Source organism: Struthio camelus, chromosome 3 (assembly GCF_040807025.1).
Source record: "Struthio camelus isolate bStrCam1 chromosome 3, bStrCam1.hap1, whole genome shotgun sequence".
In the NCBI taxonomy this organism is placed as follows: domain Eukaryota; kingdom Metazoa; phylum Chordata; class Aves; order Struthioniformes; family Struthionidae; genus Struthio; species Struthio camelus.
In genome coordinates, this window is record NC_090944.1 from 104,555,840 (window position 1) to 104,579,109 (window position 23,270).

General features: G+C 51.4%; 2 protein-coding genes across 3 annotated transcripts in view; one reads left to right on the forward strand and one right to left on the reverse strand.

Annotated features, from left to right (window-relative positions):
- The window catches only part of TCTE1 (t-complex-associated-testis-expressed 1), a 14,667-nt gene extending 5,408 nt beyond the window's left edge, over nucleotides 1-9,259 (reverse strand). The window contains exons 1-3 of one of the 2 annotated variants that reach the window (XM_068939531.1): nucleotides 8,532-9,259; nucleotides 3,422-3,691; nucleotides 811-1,379 (exon numbers count right to left, since the gene is read on the reverse strand). In XM_068939531.1, coding sequence (XP_068795632.1) covers nucleotides 811-1,379; nucleotides 3,422-3,602 — 750 coding nt within the window. In that variant the 5' untranslated portion in view covers nucleotides 3,603-3,691; nucleotides 8,532-9,259. Of the gene's footprint in view, nucleotides 1-810; nucleotides 1,380-3,421; nucleotides 3,867-8,531 lie in introns of those variants that run through there. The other variant, XM_009686702.2, reaches the window with a different exon arrangement.
- The window catches only part of LOC104151703 (regulator of G-protein signaling 22-like), a 53,704-nt gene that overhangs the window by 16,608 nt on the left and 13,826 nt on the right, over nucleotides 1-23,270 (forward strand). The window lies entirely within an intron of this gene.

A 23,270-nucleotide genomic window follows, 5' to 3' on the forward strand; every position in this document is an offset into this window, starting at 1 on the left:
AGGGAAGCGTGCAGCCAGCTTTCTCTGGGTGCTCTCTAGACAGCAACGTCCATGGACATTCTGTACTGTAATGGTCATAGAACTTAAGATTATGTTAGTGTCTAGAAAAAATAAGCCTCACCACTCTAGGGAAAATGTGAATATTTCCCCCATGCTCTTCTTGGGGGGTCTCAGCTGCTCTGGGGCATTCTGATAGGTATTTACTGAGCATAAACCACCAAAAACTGTCCTTACGAAAAACCATCTCTGGGCTTCTCCTCTCCTTCCTCCCAGAACTATGTGAGGAGTTAAAACAGGAATGCCGCTCTCTCTCTGGCTACAGGGAATGTTTTTTGAAGGAGCAAATGTTTTGCTTACTGACCCTGGGGCAATCTGTTCTAACACGAACATATACGAAACAACATACTCATCACTAGGCCAGCAAGTCAACTTCTCTTCACTCTGCCAGACTGGAAATGGCAAAGGGAAAGGTGCTGCCCTGCTACAAGACAGCGTGTCTAAAGGGGAATGAATCTTCATGCCCTGACATTTCACTCAGCTCAGTCAAGGCTGGTGCAGCTCTAGGGACTTCAGCAGCTATGGACCTGTCTAAACCGGTACTGAAGGCTGCCACTTGGATGACACTGCTCTCTACTGACTAACACAGACTTGTCCCAGAGAGGCAGAGTATTTGAGCCAGATGCTTACAAACAACCCACTAGGCTGGCGAGACTAGAAGTGGCCAGGAAGCAAACCTAGTCCCTAGGTTTCTTTCCCCAGACGATTTGAAGATCTAGCTGAGGAATAAAGGTTCAGTTTGGGATACATTACTTTCAAGTTGTGGCACTTCTTCAAGGCAACAGCCAGGTTGTAACAGTCCTGGTGGGTGAAGTTAAAGAGGTTCCACTCAAAGTTCATGCCACAGTCCTTCACACCATAAGTAAGAATAAGCTCTTCAAGATGAGGGAGAGCAGTAATGAGGACTCCCAGGTCATAGTGATGCATGGAGGCTTCACTGAGCTCAAAGTCACTCCCGGAATCGGAGAAGTCATCTTCCTCCTCCTTTTGATCCAGCTTCACTGGGGGAAGGAACTGATCAACCTCCAGTTTCCGCACATACTCTTTGCAGAGTGGGATGAGCTCCAGGACCTGGTTGGGGTCCGTGATGTTAGGGATGAAACATTTCAGGATATTCTCCAGGTGACGTTCGAAGAACATCCGCTTCCAGCTATCTCCATAGTTGGAGACATCGCACACTTGCCAGCGCTGAGTGCAGCACCTCTTCCAGTAGTCCTCATCACGTATTAGATTGGCAGTCACAGTTAGTGGAAGTCCAGTGGAGAGCTTGTCCAGCACCTTCCTTTGGTGCTCAGGCAGAAGACAGTCCATAATAGGGTTATCTGGAGGGGATGGAGAGGAGGAGAGGTTGCTCTGGGCTGTAGGCCCATGGCACCTGTAGGCCAAGGTTCTGTCCAGACCCTCAGCTGTGTGTTCATGCCCTCCCCTCTACTGATACTGGCTCCCTTCTCAGTTACCTTTAGTCGGTGCAGGGAACTAAGCTGGCAGAAAATGACTCATTTTTGTGTAGGATTTCTATCTTTTACTGTAAAATATCACCGTAATTGAATTTACTCTCATAATATTTGGAGACCGCATCAGGAACTTAGCTCCTGTCTCTGCAACCACCAAAGTTGGGTACCACAAACAAGGTCCTGACTAAAGTTATTGACCTGTAGTTGGGAATTTGCATATAGTTTTGAATAGATCTTGAAAGGATCTGCTTTCCAGCACTCTAAATCCAGATCATCAGTTTAACTTTGGTTTTAATTCAGTTTATGTTCAGAGAAAGACTGCTGCCACTAACACAACTATTCTAGGCTTACAGTAATGGCAGAATTTGACTTGTCATTTGCTGAACTTTTCCCCTGTGGATTCTAACCGTATTAAAGGATGATATTTGAGAAGTGAACTGTCTGTTTGCTTTTCATACAAGTCCTCGTCTTTTCATCTTAACTCAGGTGTCTGTCTTACTCCAAACTGATTCCTGATTCCTTCCCACTAAGACGCACTTTATCTTAGCCTTCAGATCCACCCTATTTAAATAAGGGTTCTCCTTTCCCAGGAGCTTTCTCTCCTCAGTCCCTTGCTTTGAGTGTCAGCTGACTTTTCTCTGGTGGAAGTTCTTTGTGGTAAGAGATACCAGAGAAAAGCAATGTGTATATACACCATGAATACTTGGTGACAGGTACATGTATGTGTTGAATCACAGACCTTATCAGTGGAGAGGCCTGTCTGCACATGGGAAGTCAAATTCTTAGACACAAAGTGGGGTTAGTCTTATATTTTTTCTCTCTCTGGGGCATTTTCTTCCTAAGGACGTGCAGAGTTTTACCAGAGGCTCTTCCCGGAGTCTCTTCTCCAATAAGAGAGCTGGCACTGCAGTGACCTTCTCTGCAAAGGCTCACAATGCAAGCAGAGGTGAGACACATGTTGGCATAAGTAGACTAGCTTCAGTCTGGCTCACTCAGGCAACAGCAGTGGGCAAGATGCAGCTGCACAGGTCAGACGCTGGTATGAGGGACTCCAAGAGACTGAGCACACTTACATGCATGCACTGTCGGTCCAATCCGTTTGGCATCAGGCTGACTGATCAAACTGAAAGGACTTGGAAGGTCTCCCAGCTGGGACCTAAGGCAGCGCTGAGCTTCTCTATACTGTATTATAGTTCCAGTGTGAACATACCCTTATACCTATCTTTGGTTTTTGCTACAACTCCACTAAGTCAGCCAAAAACACAGGTAGGTCCTGTCTTTCCTCCTCCCACTCGCTTCCCAGATGAGACACCCTTTCTATGTTTTTCTATGTGTTTCATCAGTCCACCTGCCTCAAAAGCACTTTCCCTGCCTGGGGACATGACTTATCACATCACCACCAAAAGCTGTGGAGAAGGCCTGAAACTGTGAGTACAATATGAATTCTGAGATGAGGGTTCTTTGGAGCAGGGAGTATTTCTACATCTCTTTGTACAGCACTCAGCACAATGGGAGCTCTATCCTTGAGTACTACCATAATGTATGTATGAATCAAGAGAAGGAAATAGCAGCTTCACAGTCCTGGTCACAGTTGAGGTAGTGAGTCCAGCAGACCATGGAAGGAAGAAGAAATGATAGGACAAGGTTAGGGCAGAGTCACATCCTGGATAGCAGCCCAGAGGACTAATGTCCTCTGGAGTGTCCCTGGAGTGTGCAAGTACATGCTTAGCAACTAAATAGCTTGCTTAACTAGCTGCTTGAGGAGATGTTTTTCCCCATCTGTTTCTCTGGCAGGGCTGGGTACCACCCTCTGTGACTTTCAGATGCATCTGCCTGCTCTGTTGACCCCCTGCTTCCCAAAAGAGATGCTGTCTCTCTGTGTGTCCCAGGCGAGAGGCACTCCTGCTTACTTTCAAAATTTCGAATGATGTGCTGGAGGCAGAGCTCGGTGAGCTGTGGGACAATGACGAGGGACCACTCAGGATCCTCAGCAATGATGCGCTGTATACAGGATGAATCAGCAGCGAAGCTGGCCTGGGATGGGAATGTGGGAAGGGCTGTGCTCACATCACCAGCCACTGGCTCCTGCATCCTGCTCAGGTCCCACTTCTCCTTCAGGAGAAGCTGGAGAAAAATTGCTTGAGATCAGAAGTCACCACCACGTTTTCCAACTGGACTGCCTGGAACAGAAAAAGATAATTTTAGTAAAAGGCCAAGCAATAAGAATACTTTGCTCACATTACTCTTTTGTGATGCACTTTTCCCCTGCCCTTTGCCTGCTTTTGCCTTTTCTTGGACTGGGAGCACTGCAGCACAGCGACTATTATTTAGCCTTATCTTTGTATAGTGCCCAGCACAAAGACATCTCTAGGTGCTACATGTAATAAACAGATAATAATGTGGTGTTAATTCAAAGTGCTATTGAAGAGGGAGGACAGGAAAGGGTTGCTTACTGTCTTTTCCAATAAAAGAAATAAGGGCCTTAAGTGAAGGTGGCAGGAGCTGGGTTCAAAACACAGAAAAGAGATGGTTCTTCACACCATCTGTAGTTACGCTGGGGAGTTTCTTGCCACAGGATATTGTGGATGTTGAAAATCTGTGGCGGTTTCAGTAGAGACTGGACAAGTTCATGGAAGATAAACCCCTTTGAGAATGATTAAACACACAGAAACTACATCTGGCTCGGTATGAGTTGAAAATGGTCGGAGGTGGGGAGAATGCTGGAGGGAAGCAACATGTATACTTGCATCTGGTCACTGTGAGAAATGGGATACTGGGCCAGATAATCCACATTTGTTCCAATATGCCTGCTCTTATGACTCTGTAAAGATAGATGCTTACTATACATATATTCATTTTTTTCCGCCTTTCACAATTAATTACCAGCTGAACTCCTTCCAAACATCCATTAACTGATGAGGTGGGTCAGTTCTATTCAGACCCACATTGAAGATAAGCAGATATGAGCTAAAAGAACCAGGCTAGAGCAGAAGGCAGGATGCCCAAGTCCTGTTAGCTCTGCAAAGCTTTCCCAGACTAGATCTTCCCTTTTGCTATTTCCTACCCCTACCTCAGGACCAGCACTCTCAGCCTTCATTATCGGACATGTATGATTATTGTCTGGAAGTCCTAATGGTTCCCTCACCAACCCCACCAGTCTGAAAGAGTCAGAGGAGACACCAGGAAGCAGAAGGCTCTTCTTCTGCCTTCTGGGTCCTGGATTCGACAGCGTTGCCCAGGCTTGGCAAGCCTGTCGCAAGGTGCCCAGACCTATGCTAAATATGTATTGGGGGTAACTGGACATAACAGGGCTACAGTTTAGTGGGAGAGGAAAGAGGCTCATAAGAACAAGAGAGTCATTATGAGGAACTGAATTTCAAGGGAGCTGCTTGAAAGGGAGAAGGATAGTTAGAGATTCCAGGGCATGTGAAAACAGCACCAGGCTGTTGAAACTGAATGACTGTAAAGGCCCTGTTAACTGGAGAGTTTGCAAGCGTAGGGGAAATTCTTCTTGAGTCTAGTTATGCTCTAGCTGAGATTGCATTGCTGGCAGTGCCAGAGGCAAGGGCAGCTTCCTACAAGACCAAGGGGAAGCCTTGGGGCAGAGGGGGCCCTGCACCATGATAGAGTCGAAGGATCCTGTGACAACATCCTACACAGAGGCTGATAGCCATGTAGTGTGTTGTGCCACAATATCCCTCAGATGAACAGTGCTTTGATTGCAAACAGCTCCTCCTTTACGGAGGGCAAGAGCCAGATGGTGCTCCCCAGATCAAATGCCTCATTTTCTTCCCTTGCATGAGGCTGCTTCCTTTTCCCCTGAAGTCCCAGTTTGTGCTGCCTCAGTCGGCACAAGCCCCTCTTTTCCCGAAAGCTTTGTAGTAGGCTTTGCTAGCTTTCCTCCCTTTGCTCCTTCCCCCTCCAAAAGACATCCGATGAAAGGGCCTACAAAGGAATGTGCAAAAGATCTGTGACATGCCAGGAACTAGAAGAGCAAAGCAAAATGATTCATATCTACTGCAGCAAGTGTGTCAGCAAAGGCTTCTTTAAATGCATTTTCAGCAGATCCTAGAAAAGAATGATCTTTTCAGAATGAGAGTCAGGAAATAAGGATGAGGGAGATGGCAGTGGCAGGGGTTCCTCCATCACAAAGCAGGAGGATGAAGGACGCTGAGGCAGGCAGGTTATGTCTCCCATTAGGCTTTGGTGAAAGGATGACAAAGGCAAAGGCCATAGAAAAAGGGGCTTTGTTCTGAAGAAGGAGAGATGGGGAAGGGGAGGGAATGGATGCAATGTGACTGGTCCAAAATGAGAAGTGGCAACCATGTGTTTGAAGAGCTCCCTGCCCCCAAAGGAAGGTGCTGTGACGGCAAGCTACCACTGAGGGGAAAGAGAACACAACACATTGACCCAGCTAAAAACCCAGCTCTTAATGCTGGCCGTCTTTAGTGGAAAGGGAAAGCACAGCCAGACGGCGGTGAGGTGGCACTGAAAGAGGAGAGGTGCCTGGGAAAAATGTTTTCTTCTTGCTCAGTCCTTCATCCTATTCAAAAAGCATCTGTGTAACTGTGCCCCCCAGGCCAGTCCCAGCTGACTGGGGCTTCTGATGACCTTTCTGACCTTCTGGGAGCAATCTTTAAAGGCCAGCTGTTAGGAAAAGCTAGTGCAGCATTGATGGCCTAGGATTATTTCATGGCTGTATTCCAGCAAATAATCTGATTGCCAGTTTACTGATGGTAGATCGATTTTTAGAAAGTAACCCACAGCGCATGCAAGACTGCCAGATGGCCTCCTGCAGGCCAAGCGGGAGACACAACCCCTGTCCTCAGGCAGAGCAGAAACCCAGCTCTAGAAATCAGTACGACCCCTCGGTACATTGGATGAAATCCATTGAGTGATGGTTGCCTGGTGTGTGAGGTTACCTAGATGAGGACTAATCTCAATGTAAGCTGATCCCAAATGTGAGGCTGCAGAATACAGCTTGGTGTTTGTGGCCCATCTGCTGAGGACTTTTGTCTGTACCTGAGCTCTACACCAAGTCAGCTCCTCTGACTCTGCCGTTCCCACTCAGCATTCAGCGTGCACACGAATCTAGCAAGAGGAAGGCTGTTAGTGTGTAATAACTAGCCCACAAGGTGTCTGAATCAACCTCAAGACTGAGGTGTTGGGGAGGGCTGAGTCTGACACTGAGTCATTGATCACACTGAATCAATTCACACCACCCTCAGCACAGTAGCCACTCACCACTGCTTGCCTTCATCACCTTGGTTTTCTGTGAGCCTCTGTGGGTCTGGATGTCCAAATATGCAGTCTGGGGGAAGGGTTGCTTTCACTATTGCATCCCCTCTGTCTTGGCTTTAGGAACTTCATAAAGCCAGAGCTAACATGCCAAGCCAGTTCCCATGGCTGGATTTGCTGAGCATATATTTAAACACTAGAGAAGTGTTGTAATTCACTGACTATCAGTAAGCCAAGTCAACAGCAATAACACATGCTCCTTCCCACCCACTCTAAAACTTAAGTCACCTATCCTGCAAAGGCTTTATTAAATAATATACAATGAGTGGGGACATGTAGTAAATTCCTAGTTTATATAATTTAACATACGGATTAGGCTGAAAGGTAAATATACTGAAATTTCTAAAAAAAAAATCACATTTCCTTTCCCCAGAAGAAGCAAATCTTTCAGGATTCCATTCACGTAGCCAACTTACATTGCTACCTAACATTTTGGTTCTTCAGTCCCACCTGTTTTGATCTGCAAATAGGACATCTGCTCAAACAGAAAAGTTTTCTGCTTTTTTGAACGACACCAAAGCCCAGACAGACCACTAAGAAGAGTCATGTGGAAATTGGTGACATTTGGCTGATGCCCCCTACCAGAATATGTTGAGCCAAGAAACTGAATGACTGTAAAGGCCCTGCTAACTGGAGAGTTTGTAAATGTAGGGGAAATTCTTCTTGAGTATGGTTGTGCTCTAGCTGAGATTGCATTCACGTTGAAGCTTGGTCTACCCGGACACTGAGAAAAGTTCTCACGTCCTTGCTGCAGCATTCTGGAAATGCTAGGTGAACTTCAGGTGTCTTTGCCATTGTGTTGTTACGTCTACTCTGCATAGGCTAGCTGAGACATCAGCAAAAGAGCCTGAATACAGGCTAGCACTGCTACTCCTGCTACCACCAGCAGTGACATGTGATGCTCCCTTTCGCTTACGTAGAAAGGCTGATGCTAAGTTTGCATTAGGAAAGCATACTGCAGACTCTTAAAGAGCCTGAGTCTCTGGAACGGGCCTTAAGTAAAGAAAACAATGCATGCCAGATGAGGGATCCATTTAGTTTCAAATAGCCTGGAAATGAGCAGCGATCAGGCAGAACTAGGTTAGCCAGCCATTTGGGAATACGTTAGTGTTGTCACTGCAATATGACAGGTGCCAAGGGGCAACAATCTGGTCCTGGATAACTGTCAACATATCAGACACCCTGTCCAGGTAAGAACCTTTCTGAAACATGAAAACAGTTGAGGAACTGAGCATTGCCCGTTGTAGCCCTTGCTAGTCTGCACAGCTGGCCACATCATGCCAACCCCTGGAGATCCAGAAAGGAGGTATTTGCTGAGAGGTAAGGAAAACATCTGGCTGCTTCCAAAAGCTCAACCCTCAGTTAAAGGTACTAGTCCAGCTCTCTGAAATGCCTGCTGAGAGGAACCTTATATTCTCTCCTCCCAGCAAGGCTCCTCTGCAGAATCCCAAAGAGAGAAAAAACCTCACTAGATTGGTCAGTTTATCAATAACAGTTATGAAGAACAGTGTTTTTCTCCAGTTCTGCCTCTCCAACTAACTGTGAACTGTAATGGGGTGTCCACAGAGGAAACAAGATTATTGAGACAAGTCAGAGGATGCTGGGAGCCTGCGAAAACGCTGTGAACAGAGCCAAGATCCAAAATCATAGGCCTGTGCTTTTAATAAGCAGAGCATGTTCCTTCCTTCTCCCCACTGATCCCCTTCCAGAGCGGCTCCTTACCCTGTGAGTGTCAGGGTCCCTAATGGCAAAAGGCGTTTCTCTGCCGAGGTCTGGTCTCGCTTCTCTCCTCTCCCAGACCCGCGGAGAGCAGTACCAGTGTGCGGCGCAGGCAGGCACCGCGCCGGAGGGCACCCAGGGTAATAATCAGCTCCCGCAGGGAAAGAAAAAAAAATTAAAGTTAGAGGCTTGAATTCAGATCTTGGCAAATAAGTGAAGGCAGATCTAATCTTCAAATGGACTGGCTTTAAAAGGCACTCTACTGAGATCTGCCCTGGTAGGGAGTGTGTCACAACTACAGACTCCTCATTTATACCAGAGCTTGGCTAATTTGTATTAATGACCAGCAAGTCCATGTTATTATAGCAAGCGGACAGGCTTTTTAAAATTATTATTATTTTTAATAAAAAGTCAAGCTCACGCACTGCAACATGCTGGTAATACGCTCTGTCAGCTGAATGACATCCTATTAGCAGAGACCTCCTTAAAACACAACTTTTACTAAGCTCTGCCTAGCGGACAGGCTGAAAGCATCAGGCCCTGGCCGACCCCAGCCGTCGGTGTCATAAAATGGGAGGTAAGCACCGAAACGGACACCTCCTGCCCCGAGACCTTGACGACCCCGCCTGACTTCGGTGGGGAGGCTGAAATTGTGGCGGGGGAGGCTGAAATTGTGGCGGGGGAGGCCCAGCCCCGCTGAGGCGGACAGCCCGGCGCCATGGGGGCCGGCGGGGGGCCCGCACCCCTTCCTCCTTCACCCGCAGCCCCCAGGCGTGCCGCCAAAAGGGGGCTGCGGCCCCTCCGCCCTCCCCCGGCGGCGGCCCTCACCGCGCCGGGCAGCTCCTGGCTGGGTCCGGCGAGGCCGCTTGCCCTCCGCGGAGGCCCCGGAGGGTCTCCGTGCCCCCCGACACCGGCCTCCGCCGCTGCCCGGCCCCCAGCCCCTCACCTGGGCGGCCGCCCAGGCCTCCTCCGCCGCCGCCGGCCGGCGTCCTCCTCGTCGCCGGGGACGCCGCCGTTGCTAGGGGCAGCCGGGGCGCGGGGTGGGGGGGGCAGTCGGGGGGGCCATGCGGTGTGCGGCGGAGGGGGGGGTCCCCGGAGAGAGACGCCGCTCCGGCCTGGCGCCCCGAGCCCAGGCCGCGGGCTGCTCGGAGGGGCGAAGCGGTCCCGTCTGCTGCGCGGCAGGCGAGGTGGCGAAGGGCCGGCGGGCGGCAGCGGGAGGGGGCCTGGGGTAACCGCTCCACCGTCACCCCCTCCCGTCCCCCCCATCCCGCTGCTGCAGCCTAGCGCCACCGGGCCACCCTGCTGGGCCCTGAGGGCAATTCCGGCTTCCGGCAGAGGGAGAGCGGGCGAGCCAACCACCAAAATCCCTGCCACCCCCCACGGCGGGCTCGGGGCCTTCCTCTTGGCCTGCCGGTAGGACATCTGCCACGGCCCCCCCCTCCCCGCTGCTGCGGCCTCTCTAGGCCACACGGCAAGAGCGGGGCAAACAATTTCCCTCCGGGGGTTGGACACCAGCATCCAAAAGCTGATTTCTTTGCTGTACTGAAAACACTTGCTTTGTCGCACATTTTTATTTTAAAGCTCGTCCTTATTTGCAATTACTTTTTTTACTGAAGATAACGCCAGCGGCTCCTGAAACTGGCTTGCTGCAAGACCTCACATTCTGGGGCAGTAAGTTGCTTTTGAATGACAGGCCATAGGTATGGCACTGCCTTGTTCGGCGTCTTGTTTTTCTCCCCATCACTGGGGTTTAAATGGTTTTGGGAGGGGCCCAGATCTGAGAACGCCACAAGAAGCCAGCCGAGCCGAGGTGCACCAACATCTCAGTCCCTCCGCTTCCTGCCCACCTCTCTCTGCGCTCCCTGGTCCGCTCTTTTTTCATTCTGCTGCTAAGCACCCTCTTGCAGGGTATGGGAAAGACCTGAATCCTAAGCAAAACAGCGGCCACACACATAATACTGTGAGAAATACGAGATAGAGAAAGGGAGCAAAGCGTGCATCTCCTTTTCTCCGTTTCTCAGATCTAAGCATGTCAGTACTTACCAGCACATTTTCAGACTGAAACGTGACTTTCTTTTGTTCTTTCAAAATGCTGATGCGCTCAGTGGTGAGTACATCACAAGCCTAGCCGGTGCGTGCCCCGTGGGAGCGTGTATAATATTGTTGCCAGCTCTTCTGATTTGTTGGGGAATCCCATGATAGTTGGTGTTTTTGGGCAGCTGCACTGACTTTCACTTAAAATACATCCTCTAGTCATCAAGACACTGTTACACATCTGATCCAAGGTTACCCTACAGGCTCAGTAGCAAAACAATACGTGGAAAGACATTTAGGATTTAAAAAAATCAAGATTTTGAAGCCTGCCTTGTGAGTTTCAAAGGGCTGAGACTTTAGTACTAATTTACTTTTGTTTCTAGGTGTGGCCTGATTCTGTCACTCCTTCAGCTGCAGAGAAGACAGTGACACAGCTTGTGATTCAAGCTTGTGTTTAACATAGTGAGCGTGTCAGCACCCTTTCCAGGCCCTTTGTGAACACTGTGGTCCCACACTGAATGTTAATTCTGGGAGCACTTCTTCAGCTTTTGAGATCTCTGAAAGCAGGAATGAGGGCAATATATAACCATAAATATTTTCTCCTGCATTGATTTCCATGCACTTATTCATGAATTCAGTTTGACTCCTCATTGTAAGCACAGGAAGCAGGACTGGACCCACAGAAATAGCCCCTCTGAGTTTTCCCCACAACTGTGCTCAGTTTCCGAGCTGAGCGTCCAACGAGCCAGCAACAGGAAAGTCTTTAGCTCGTCTCATGGCTAATGTGATGTGAATGTCATATTTTGAAGACTAGTGGTCCAGGGGGGTCCAGCTGTGTCTGCCCAGAGTGACCAGATCCCAGAAAGAATATTGTCCAAGTACTGCTGTCAGGTGTTGAATCATATGCTGAAAACAGACAGGGGTATCTAAAAAATGCCCATGTTAGCTCTTTATCTCATTATTACCTTAGCATTTATTTCTGTGCGTGCATACATTAGCATGCATTTCCAGCAGGTTGTGCAGTGGCAGACGCTGTTGCTCCTCAAATGCCATGGTGCAGCTGACTTAAGTGGAGAGTAAGACACCCATTCCTATTCCGCCTGTTCACATCTAAGATGGGAAAAGGCACTGCTTTCCCGTCCTAATGACTAGAGCATCATCCTCCTAGAAAACCCATTTGCCCTCCTTCCAGCTGTCGGATCTCAAATTTCCCCCTGGCAGTTCTACGGTGCTGTAATGTATTATCCACTCAAACATCTTTGCTTGGAGTTTGAGGACAGTGTAACATTAGTAGGACTTAATATCAAAACAATAAATAGGAGAGCAGCCAGGTGCTGCCGTGCATTGCGTGTGTGGGGGATGTATTCCACAGGGCATCCTCTGCTGCTCCTGTAAAGTTTCAGATCCCTTTCAGGAGGTGGGGTTATGGCTTACGGGCGATAAGCTTTGTTAGTGTCCTAGACATGGTGGACTGGAAAGAGATTATCCTGGCTTCCCCAGCTCTGATTTCTTTGTCTTGTTGAGGGTATTTATAAGGACTTGCTGATAGAGGGACCATGTAAGGATGAAGGCAGCACCATGAAGTCCTGGGAAGACAAGAGGAGAGAAGGAGTACCTCTAGTTTTATCTGCACAAGTCTTAAGCTCGCAGTTGGGTGTGATTTCAACGGCTGTGACACCAGAAGCCTAGGCTCTGTCAGAGAGCTCCAAACCTTCTGTTCTATCCCCAAATAACCTTTCACAAGGCACCGCAGGCTGCTGTTGCTGAAGAGCAATTAGAGAAAGAGATTGGTGGCCTGTGTACAGCCTACATGCTGCAGGGACCTGCAGAGGTTAAAGACCAAATTTCCTGTATACATCTGATCTGGGGAGCTCCCCCTTTTGGTCTGGGCCTCCTCTCTTGAATTTCCCTTCTCTGCTGCTGTCCTGGTTTTCTCCTTTGGCCTCGTGCTTCCCCTTCCGCCTCCAGTCCAGCCCCTGTCATTGCAAAGCTCTTCCCTTGCACGTTTCTTTTACGGACAAGCTCCAGTAAGACCCTAGCCTTGCTCCTCTCTCAAAGAAGATATTGTATGCAGCCCATCTTCCACTTGTGGGCTGCTGCCTGAGAGGCCCCAGCATCACAAAGGGGAATCCTCGATCCAGCAGCACAGAGCACAGGAATGCTGGAAGCCATATGGCAATGGCAATGAATCCATGCTGGATGTCGCTGGGACTGGCACTATTTGCCGGACTAACTAGCGGCCAAGTGTGAGATAGCAGTGCCCAGGCAGAGGAAGTGGCTCAGGTGCCCAGGTGTGTTTCTCTCCTTCAGCCTGCTTTGCCAAGCCACTAAGACACCCCACAGCAAAGTAGCTCTTCTCTCTGATAATCTGCTTCTTGGTTTCTCCCTGATGGGATGGCACTAGCACCAGCTGTCTCCTCAGGGACTGCACAAATGCATCTGGTGAGGTTTCTGCCCGTGGCAAGCAGCAGACTGTTTGTTTGTAGTGGCATCTGGAGGCAGCAGGAGGGGAAGGGGAAAAAATCTGTATGCGTGTCCTCCCAGTCAGCTCTGCTGTTGCAGCTACGGCAGCCCCCTTTGTCCTCACATCACACTGTGACGGCCAGAAGTCACCACATGGGTTTAGGACATGATTTTATTCAAGTCCTTTATGAAATGTGGGGCAGCTTCTCTAGTTAATGCCTTAAATGAGACACCCAGTCTGTCAGATGTGGTTCATTCTGTCTTGGGCACTCTCCTGGGGGAAGAACTGTGGGTACAGTTGAAGATTATGTTTGGGAGGAGGCGTTTGTTGTTTGATGTGTGCCTGACACAAAGGGGATTCGCTAGGGCAAGAGCTAGTGAGGTTTGTCCTTGGCTCTAGGGGGAATCCTCTAAAGGGCTTTTATGCTTTCAGTGAAAAGTTCAGAGGAGCACAGAAAGTTGCCAAACTGGTGGAGGCTCAGCAAATTCAGGATGCTGAAGACCAGGGACAGGTTCTAAAGCCCTGTGGAACGGGGCCACTGCTCCTGCTCAGGGTCTCTTGTCCTGTGACTTCCTACAGTGACTGCTTGAAAACACTACCTAAAAGCGGTCTGCATCTTCTGCAGTCCTGGAGGAAGCGCCAAAAGAAACGGCGTCCTGGAAGGAGTAAATAACCTCCTGCAAAACCAGCGCTGAAAGGGACAGGGAAGCATGATGTGTCTCAGTGCTGCATCCCTTCCCACAGCTTTCCACTCTCCCCGGGTCCCAGCAGGATCTGTGCAGTTGCTGACAGCTATTAATAGGCTAGGAGAACGTGGGTTCTGTCTCCTACCGTTTCCTGGGATGAATGGTAATTACCCTTAATTAGACTGGATGTGGTTCCACCTCCTACCTTCCAGCCCCCCTTCTCTGCGCTTCCAGGGAGAGATCGTAGCATAGAAACCAGCCCATCTGCTGCCTGTGCCAGCTCCTCGGGGAGCAACGCTCGGCAATGCAAATTGGAGGCTTATTTCCCTGGGACATCCTGCAGGCCTTTGCCTGTGGATGCTGAGCACCCTGGAGGAGGGAAAGCCAGCCAGCAGATGGGCTGAGAAAGTTGATCTCACCATGGCCTTTAAAATGTGGCACAGGGGCTGCCTAAGGAAGAGTTTTTTTCCTACTTCCACCACTCCAAGTCTGGTCCGAAATCTGAAGCAGGAGGGTTTCTTTCACCCAGGTTTCTTTGGCTGAGATGCCAAAATAGTGTTGGAGCTTTTCCTTATTCGTTGATGGCCCAGGGAAGATGGAAGCAAAGGTAGCTCTTAAATCTTTCCTGTGCCTCTTGAATTCTGGCCCTGGAGCAGGACATCCTCAGCCCTGCCATATGCCCAGGATACTTTGGGAGGCTGCAGTCAGCTTACCCCGCCTTTGCAGGTCCATCTCTGTGCCAATCTGAACAGCCACGGTGTCTCAATAGCCAGCACAATCCTTGCTTTTTCCCACAGAGTTGGATATATCCTTGTTTGGTTCAGTTCAGCAGTTAGCAACACTGTGCAGACCCTTTTCCCTCACAGGCCCCTGTTGCTTTTAGCCAGGGTGGGAGGAAAAGGGCAGACCCATAGCCTGATCCCGCATAGCGGAAACCTCCAACGTTAAACAGTTTAATTGTCACTTCTTATATTTAAAGTGTATTTTTTTCAGATCATACTTTTTCTGGACTGAATGATGAAAACCTTCAGGAGGGCAGGATCTGCACCCAAGGACCTACTGACTCCTGTCTGCAAGTCCCTCTCCCCTTGCTGTTGGAGCACTCTCTCCTTCCCTCTCTCCGAGATGTCTTTAATGTCAGGCCAGAAGTTTCAGGTCCCTCCACTGTCTCCCACTCAGCCCCTTCCATTGCATCCAAATGCCAGCCAGATGACAAACTAGACTCTGGCAGGAGCTGCACCAGGCTCCCCTCCCTTTCTCTCCACCCTTCAATCCACAGAGAAGAGGTGAAGAACTGGCCCAGCTCTCTGAGTGAACGCAGATTTAAGGCTGCCATGTTTTCCCCAGCTTTGCTAATCTTTAGCCCCAGCCACAGTGGGATTCAAGTGGGAAGGACTGGCAGAACTTTGGATAAAGAGGTGCCAGGGAAGAAAGGACCTGGCTGGAAGCTCTTCATTGTACCCAGCTCCCAAGCTATGTTATAATTAATACAAAATGCCTAGGATGTGACTACAGCTACTGCTTCCTCTTGCTCTCTTGCCCCCGCTTCCTTCCTTACTGGTTGGAAAATTTCTTGGTCAAATGGGGTTGCTCGGTAGTTCCCTGTCTGGAAAGCTTAACAAGCTTCTCTCAAATCCCCGCTTACTGAGATTAGAACAAGGAGAGGAAAAAACAAAGCAAGTGTCCTGCCGGAAAGTATCTGAGACCCTGCGGACAGCAGAAATGTCCTGTCTCTGAGCCCTGCTGGGAGCATGGGGCTGTATCTGGACTGTGGAAGGGATTCAGGGAGGATTTCCTCAATACTCTCAGCCTTTTTACTTCGGATGGCAGCGTTAGCACGATGCCTGCTGCTTCTGGCTTGGAAACTGGGTGCCGCTTGAACAAACCACCGCCTTCCTAAAGGGACATTGACACCTTCTGCTGACCTTTCTTGATACCCAGGGGCAGATATCTCTGTGGGACCTAGGTGTCTCCCATTAGCACTGTCTGAGCTCTGGGTTCCCCACTGCCTGAGATCACTGCTGGGTCACAGCAGCCCCACAGCTCCTGGGCCTGGAGCATGTGTGCCCCCATTGCCAGGTCACTGCCCCCCAGCTCCTTGAGGGGGATGGGGAAGATATGCCCCTTAGTAGAGTCCAGGAGGGGATGCGATCAGAAATAGGGCTGGCCAAGGCAGGTCAGGCCATAAAGGAGACAGTTAATAGGATAACACTGGTCGCTGAACACTTTTAATAGCCCTCCTCCTCTGCATTTCTATTTATGTGAAATGGGACAGAGTCGCGTCCTGGCCGAGGGCGCTGGATGCAGGCCAGCTCCCCTCGTCTGTGCTAGCCATGTTCCTGACTACCCTACACACTTGGCCCCTGGCAGCAGGGCTCTCTGGCATGGAAGGACCCAGTGGGACTGATATCACCTTCCAGGGTGAGCCACAGCCATCCGCTCCCCCCAGCATCCACACCCCGTTGCAGAACGCTCTGTTCTCACCAGAGCTAAGCATCTTTTCTCAGTGGGTTGCTTAAGGCAAGACGTACACCTGGGGCAGTGTCAGGAGGAGACAGATTTATAGCCAAGTGCGAGACACGAGTCAGAGAGATGTTGTCTCGGTGCATCTGGGCCTAGGAAAGCAGCTTCTGGCCGGGGCTGCGTCTGGCTAGTGCAGGTGTGCTTTTGTGCGTCTTCTTGCTAGTGATGCCTCTAGGGAGAGTTTCATCTGTTCATGTTCCCCTTCATAGATGGGGCTAGGGTCATCATCTCAGCCTGCCCCAGTGTGAGCTCATTCTTGTTCTCTTTTACTCTGCTGTGGGAACCTGAGAGTCTGGCAAAGTTATCCACTGCCCGACAAACTTGGCACCAGCTGCGTGAGCCAAGCTGGGATCGCGTACATGCTGCTGCAGCTCTGCAATAGCACCAAGGCTGCTATGGGTGCAGGCGAGGGTGGCAAAGAAAGTTGGCTGGATTTTCACTTGGAGGAGGAAAAGGATTGAGTTAGTGACTTCTATTCCTGGCTTAGTTTGTTGCAGTCTTCATAGGATTCAGAGCAGGTGTGAAGCTTTTCCCTTCCCAGGCTGGGTATGGGTGCTAGCTGGAGGCTATTTTCCAGCACTCTCAGAAATGCTCCGTTCATTTCACATAGTCTTTTTTTTTTTCCCCTGGGGGTAGCGCATGCTTTGCAATTTAGCCTGTGAATGTGCTTCATTCCCTCTCCACACACATACACTGATTTCCACCTCTCCCTGTTGTGCTCTGGTTTGATAAACCCAGTGTTTCTGCAACAGGGGTAAGTGGATGGGGGGATCAGCTCCTACAGCACAGGCTGTGTGCACAGGGAGACTTTGAAAAGCATAAAGGCCGGGAGGTGCATCATCTTTCCTTTGCGTGGCTGCCAGAAAGCAGCTGAGAGATCCGAGGGCTTTGTCACACTTCGAATGAGAGCACTGTCCCCCCTTGCCCTCAGTGGGCAAGGGACGAGCTCTTCCAGCAGCCCCTGGGTGGGCTGGGCTCTGTGGGCTCAGGAGGCAGGGGGTACCTGATGGCAGAGGTGCCTTTTCCTGCTCTTGGACCCCTGGTATCTCTCAGCAGCTCCACACATACTGTATCAGCAGTTGCAGGGTTTGGTGCAAGACAGCCAAGGGGGCCGGCAGTGGACCCCATCCACCCCATCCTGACAAGGACAACGTCAGCATGGTCGCTGGGGTGGGAATCAGACACTGATAGGATAGGACAGCCTGGGAGTTTGTGCTCTGAGGGCTGCTGAGTCGACACTGTCCTTTGGTGCCCTGTTCTCCTCGTGCACCTCAGCCCTCTCAGGGCAGCGGAGACCAGCACTGGCAGGGCTGGGGAGCTGCCAGCTACCCATCACTGTCCTTTCAGAGACACTCTGTGACAGATCCACTTCCCACTGCTGCTGCTGCACCCGGCTCCCAGGTCCTGCTGGGCACTCCGCTGCCATGCACCAGGGTGCTGGGACTACGGGAGAGCTCCAGTCCCGTTCCTGTTCCCTTTAGGGGCCAGCTGGCAGAGAAAACGAACCTGAGGCACAGTGCTGTGTGCTCGGAGGGAGCTGGGTGCACGCTGCTGAATGTGCCCGGCTGCAGCTGCCTGCCACAGCTTGTCTGGCCAGCTCTAACATCCCAGCAGCATTACAGGCCAGCTCAGGGAAAACCACCAGGCTTCCCTGTGCACCCACATAGCACCGGGATTCATGTTGGCAAGGGGACTGGGGCTCAGCCTGGGATGCTACCTGCTCTGCTTGCAGCTACTGAGCAGAGCTGCCTGGAAACAGCATGACTGAGGGTTTGTTCAAGGGCCAGATCTTGCCTGATGGCTGCAGGGTGTCTTTGAACCCAAGAGGCGTATTCCCAAGGACTTCCAAAGTGTCGGGGATGTGCCAGGCTTGGCCTGCACTCTCTCTGCATAGCCTGTCTCCAGGGTGAGGCTGGTCTTCAGAGCACCATCCCCAGACTCTCTGAGGGATGAGGGGTTTTTCTGAGGGCCACAGCAGGGTTGTTCCCTGTGGTGCCTCCTCCAGGCTGATTTTAAACCTTCCACCTCTTTCCACCTTTCTAGCTGCTCATGGCTGTGGTGGGTAGGAGAGGATCCCTAATTTCTAAGCTCACGTGTACCCTTCACCCTTTACCATAAGGCTCAGCCTGTTAGGGACTAACTCACCCTCCCTAGCTGTGCTTTTTGGCTGCGCTGCTTGTCATGTCTCTCCTTCTTCCATCTGCCTCACTGTGTGCCGGTGGCTGGGTGCCCAGGCACAGGACGGGAGTCGTGGTGAGCCCCCACTGCCGGAGGCAGGGGCCCAGGTGGCAGAGCCCTTGCTTGCTCCCTGCGAACAGCCACAGCCATGATGACCTCAGCAACAAGCGACCTGTGTGCGGAGCTCCCTGGCCTTTAGATGTGGACAAGCCAAACTGCCCTGCGTGAGCCTCGGGGCCACAGCAGGGCTGCAGGTGACAAGAGCCCCTTCCTGGCTATCTAGCGCGCCCTTCCTCATAGCTCCCCTGTCCTGCTGAGACACAGGCGGGGCACCAGGAAGGCCCTTGTGACACAAAGTCAGAGGGGGAAGAGCATCTACCAGGCTGCTAGTGCCTTTCTCTGAACTATGAGGTGTCCGAGGCAGGCCACGGGACTAGAACGGCTGCAGAGCCACAGCAGAGCTGCACGGAGGGTGTGGGTATTACAAGACCAGCAGCCGCACGTCCCAGCCTGACCCAGAGCAAGAGAGTGTCTCTTCTATCGGAAACTGGCTCTGCCAGGGAGAAGTGATGCCGTTCAGCAGGGAAACCCTAGACAAACTGTGCTGCGCTGCTGCTGCTGCTGCAGGGTGCGAGCACACAGGTCGCAGGCCGCTTCTGTCGGGTGCAACTAGCAGGCTGTGGGGAGCTTTTCTGGCAAGGGGAGACTTGACAGACCTTTGGTCCGTTCCAGGTCGGTGATTGCTATGTTTCTAACAAGACGCAGGAAGAAAATTAAAAGCCTAAATGAGCAAAGCAGCCAGGGGGAGCCAGGAAATGTCAGAGATGCCTCTGTCAACACTGCAGCCGAGGAAAGCAGGCAGGCAGGCAGGCAGCTTCTTAATTATTGATAGTGCTTATAAATAAATGCTGGGACAGAGAAGAGAAGGTTACAGCAGAGCACAAGAACAGCTCCTAGATGGGGGAGGGAACCTAAGAACTCAGTTGTTTTAAAGGTCATTTAGTTTTGCATCTCTTTCCCTCCGTCTCCGTAAAACTCAGTGATATTTGAGTTGATGGATTATCTTCCTTGTGTGTCTTCTTCTTGCACCTGCCTAACCGGGCCAAATGTGAGGAGGAGGGAGGAAAGAAACACACACGCAGAGGGAGTGAGGGAAGGAGGGAGGGAGGGAGGGAGGGAACAGCATCTCAAATGTGGGACAAATGGGCAAACGAGGAGACAACAAAATTAGTAGAGCAGCAAATCCCAACCCAAGTGTAAATAATTTCTTACCATGTGAAAAGAAGGTCTATGTAGAGTCAGATTTATCCTCCTGTTCCTGGAGCTCAGACCCATGCAACCTCTGATGCAAAACAATAGGGAAATGAGTAAAATGAAAGGCTGGGCACGGACTGGAAGGAGATGGGGCAATCTTGACTGAGGACTAGAGTAGTAACCTGGTGTCCGTGTAGCCTTAGGGACCTTGGCAGCAGGCTCAGGGTGGACTGTCACAGCCATTTGAAAGAACAAAATATATGATAGTAATAGCTCAGGTAGAGGGATCTCACAGCCAGCTGAAATCGCAGGAAGGGATTTGGACTGGAATTGCAGCAGGACTTTGAGGTTCACAACCTCCATGGGAGTCATAAATGGTAGCATAGGACTTCACAGCTCATCCCAAAGCCCTCCAGCAGCAGGGATTGCAAGAGGTAGATGGAGGCACTAGGTGCAGTACAGACCCAGAGGAGACAGCTCCTTTTGGACTCACCCACAGCAGTCCCTAACAGGTAGGGGCTCCTTGTATCCCCTTTCCAGTCTCAGGGGAGACATTGCACACTAATGCAGAGGGGTGGCAGAACCTGATGCCTGGGGCTGGTCATAGGGGTGGCTGTGCTCGCTTTCTTGCCAGGGGTCCTGCTCTGGCTGTATGACTGCAGGGTGAGTGTCTCTGCAGAGCAGGCCAAACAAAGCAGTGCCTGGCTCACTGGATGGTGGATCTGGGTGTGGAGGCCCAGGGTGTGAGCTGACCACTGGTGTAGCAGGCCAGGCTGTGCAAGCCCTTGCTGGTGGACTGCACTACTTCTGCCTTGGCTGTTTGAAAAACTACGCTTTGGAAGCAACTGCAACAATCTCATTTCCAACTCACTGCCGAGCAGTGTCTGGAGCTCCCACATCTGGCAGGGAGTAGCAAGGCGCTGCTGATCTGCTTTATCCATATTACCCATCATCTCCTGGCAATGCTGTGGGCCTCCCAGATGAGAAGCAGCACTGTGAGCTTCCCAGGGTGCTCACAGGGGCCCAGCAAAGCCACCCTCTGCGACAACAACACAGGCACTTCACCCATCGCTGAGGACCACAGCAGTGCATGGGGAAAGCCTCCTAACTTATTGGTAGACTAAGGCCCAGAAAGGCAGTGGGACTCACACAGAAACCCATAGAAGCTCAAACCTCAGTTTCCCTCTGGTGGGCTTTGCCCCAGTCAGGAAGGTGGTCTGAGCGGCAGGGTGCTCCCCGAGGTGCTGGGGAGGGTGGCAGTGGTGCTGGGGAGGGGAGAATGGGGCAGGAGAGGAGCCCTTCTCTCATCCCCAGGGGTTTTCCCAGCACTTTCAAGAGGAGAGAGGAGTTTGTGTTGCAGCCAAGTAAATTGCTCCTCTCAGCAAGTGGCACAGAAACGCCAGCTGTAATTCAAGCTCATGAGCTGACTGCAAAGCGCGATCGCTCTCACACAGCGAACTGGCTGCCCGTGAAGGACATGCTGCAAAGGCAAGCTGCCGGGATTCCCTGTGAAATGCCTTTCCTGCCTCCTCGGCTCTTGGTTCAGCACCGAGTACTGCATTCTGCTTCGGCATAAGCCTGGTCCTTCCCAGTGAGTGCCCCAACGATGCTCCACCAGAGCCGAGGGCTGATCTGTCCAGGGCAGAGCTTCTCTGGTCCAGGGAGAGTGCAGCAGGGCTGGAGGGTGACCTGCACCAGAGACTGATGCTGTCCTGCCCTGCACACCCTCAACACTGCCTCTTCCTTAGCTAGAACGCCTCTAGTGCAGAGCCCACGGTCTTCTCCCTGGAGGAGCTTTTGGAGCTAGCTGAAGCAGTGAGGTATAAGGTGAGAGCGGCCACCAGCACTAGCACCAGCCAAGCCCTCCCCTGTCCCTGAGCTGGTCTCGGGGGGTTTGGCCTCCTTGGTGAGTCAGTGGCTGGCTGGTCCTTCTCCTTCCCTGAGCAAGGAGCAAGCACTGGAGCAAACGTAGAATCAGAGAGCAGCAGCCAGAGCCCCACCAGCTGCTGATGCCACCTTTATGCAGCCAGTGCTCCAGCTGACCTGAGACACGGAGCCGGGAAAGCTGTTTGGTTAAATTACTGCAGCTGTCTTGTGTGGGTACTGGTATCAGCTTAGCCCAAGACAGGAAAGGAACAAAACTCTTTGAGGAAACTAATAGAGCTGTTTTTAAATACAGTTTAAGTTCCTAAGCCAATGGGATTAAAACAGTGCACCAACCATATGGAGAGCACTCCTGAGTCATGCCTGCAATTTGTGTGTCCGTGAAGCAGCTGGGGCCCAGGCAGCCCTTGCGTGAGCCTGCAGTGGGACCACTGGAGCTGCTACGTGGGGGACAGAGGCACAGATAGGCTGTGTCTGTGGGTTCAGGACTCTCACCTTGTGTGTGCAAGTACTACACGAGCGTGTGTGCTGCTCCGTGTGCGTCAAGCCGCTGTGTGAGCGGTGAGTCTGCGTGTGGGAGGGCTGTGTGAAAATAAGAGCTGGTGGGAGCACGAGCGTTGCCTCTGTGTGTGCGCGTGAGCAAGAGGTGTGTGTGGATATGCGAGTTTCTGGGTTGTGTGCGAACACATGTGCACAGGAATGACGCATGACTATCTCAGTGCATGCTACTGCCACACACTTGTTGCCTTCAGCCTCTGGGCTTGACTAACCTGCTGCTTAAAAACCTTGACCTCCACTTGCCCTCCACTTGCCTAAGCAGCAGTGCCTTGCTACTCCGTGGTCATGCAGGGGTGGCTAGTTGTTCCTCGCAGCTCTCCTGTGTCCTCCGAGCTGTCTGTGCCAGTGGGGATGTGGCACAGCTGCTGGGCGGCAGGGTGGACGTGCCCCTCAGCACAATGGGGGCCCCGCTACTTGGGGGACGCCTCCTCTCACCTCTGGCTCTGTACATCGCGGGTAGCAGCAGCATCTGGGCTGTGCCTGGCAGCTAAGCTCCAGCCTTGATCCTGGGCTCACTCCATCTCTCTTTTTAAGTGCTGGTGTGAAGCCCACCCTTAAGGCACCCTGCAGACCAGGGCCAGGCTGAAGGTGGGTCTCTGACTCAGCTTTCATTGCTGCTTGGAGAGTCATCAATGATGGGACACAACCAAGCTTTTAAAGGTGATTTGGGAGCAGAGATGTCTTTGGCTAAGCAGCAGCGTGCATTTAGCTTAAAGTTGGTTCCCACCGCTAGCAAGACCCACACTTAGTTTGCAGATCACTCCTGCAGACTCATCCTGCTCTTGGCAGAGACCTGCTGAGGAGGTTTGCCCAGCTGGATCGAGCACAGACACACCAGAGGGATGGGGCAGCTGGTGACGCTGGTGGGTTTTAGAGCAGACAGGCAGGTGAGTCTGTACTCTGACTCTAGCTTCTAGCTTAATGCTCTAAAACCCACCAGTGTCACGAGCTGCCCCATCCTTCTGGTGTGTCTGTGCTTGGTCCAGGGATGGGCATGCACACACACACACTCACATTCATGCTTAGATTTGAAACGTGCAGACTCCTTGTGCTATTTGTGCTTTGCCTTGATGGAAACCAGGGGGACTCTGCCTCTTTTCACCCCATGGCACTTCAGGATAACTTTGCATTGCTGGGCAGGGGACACAGTGACAGCTGGAT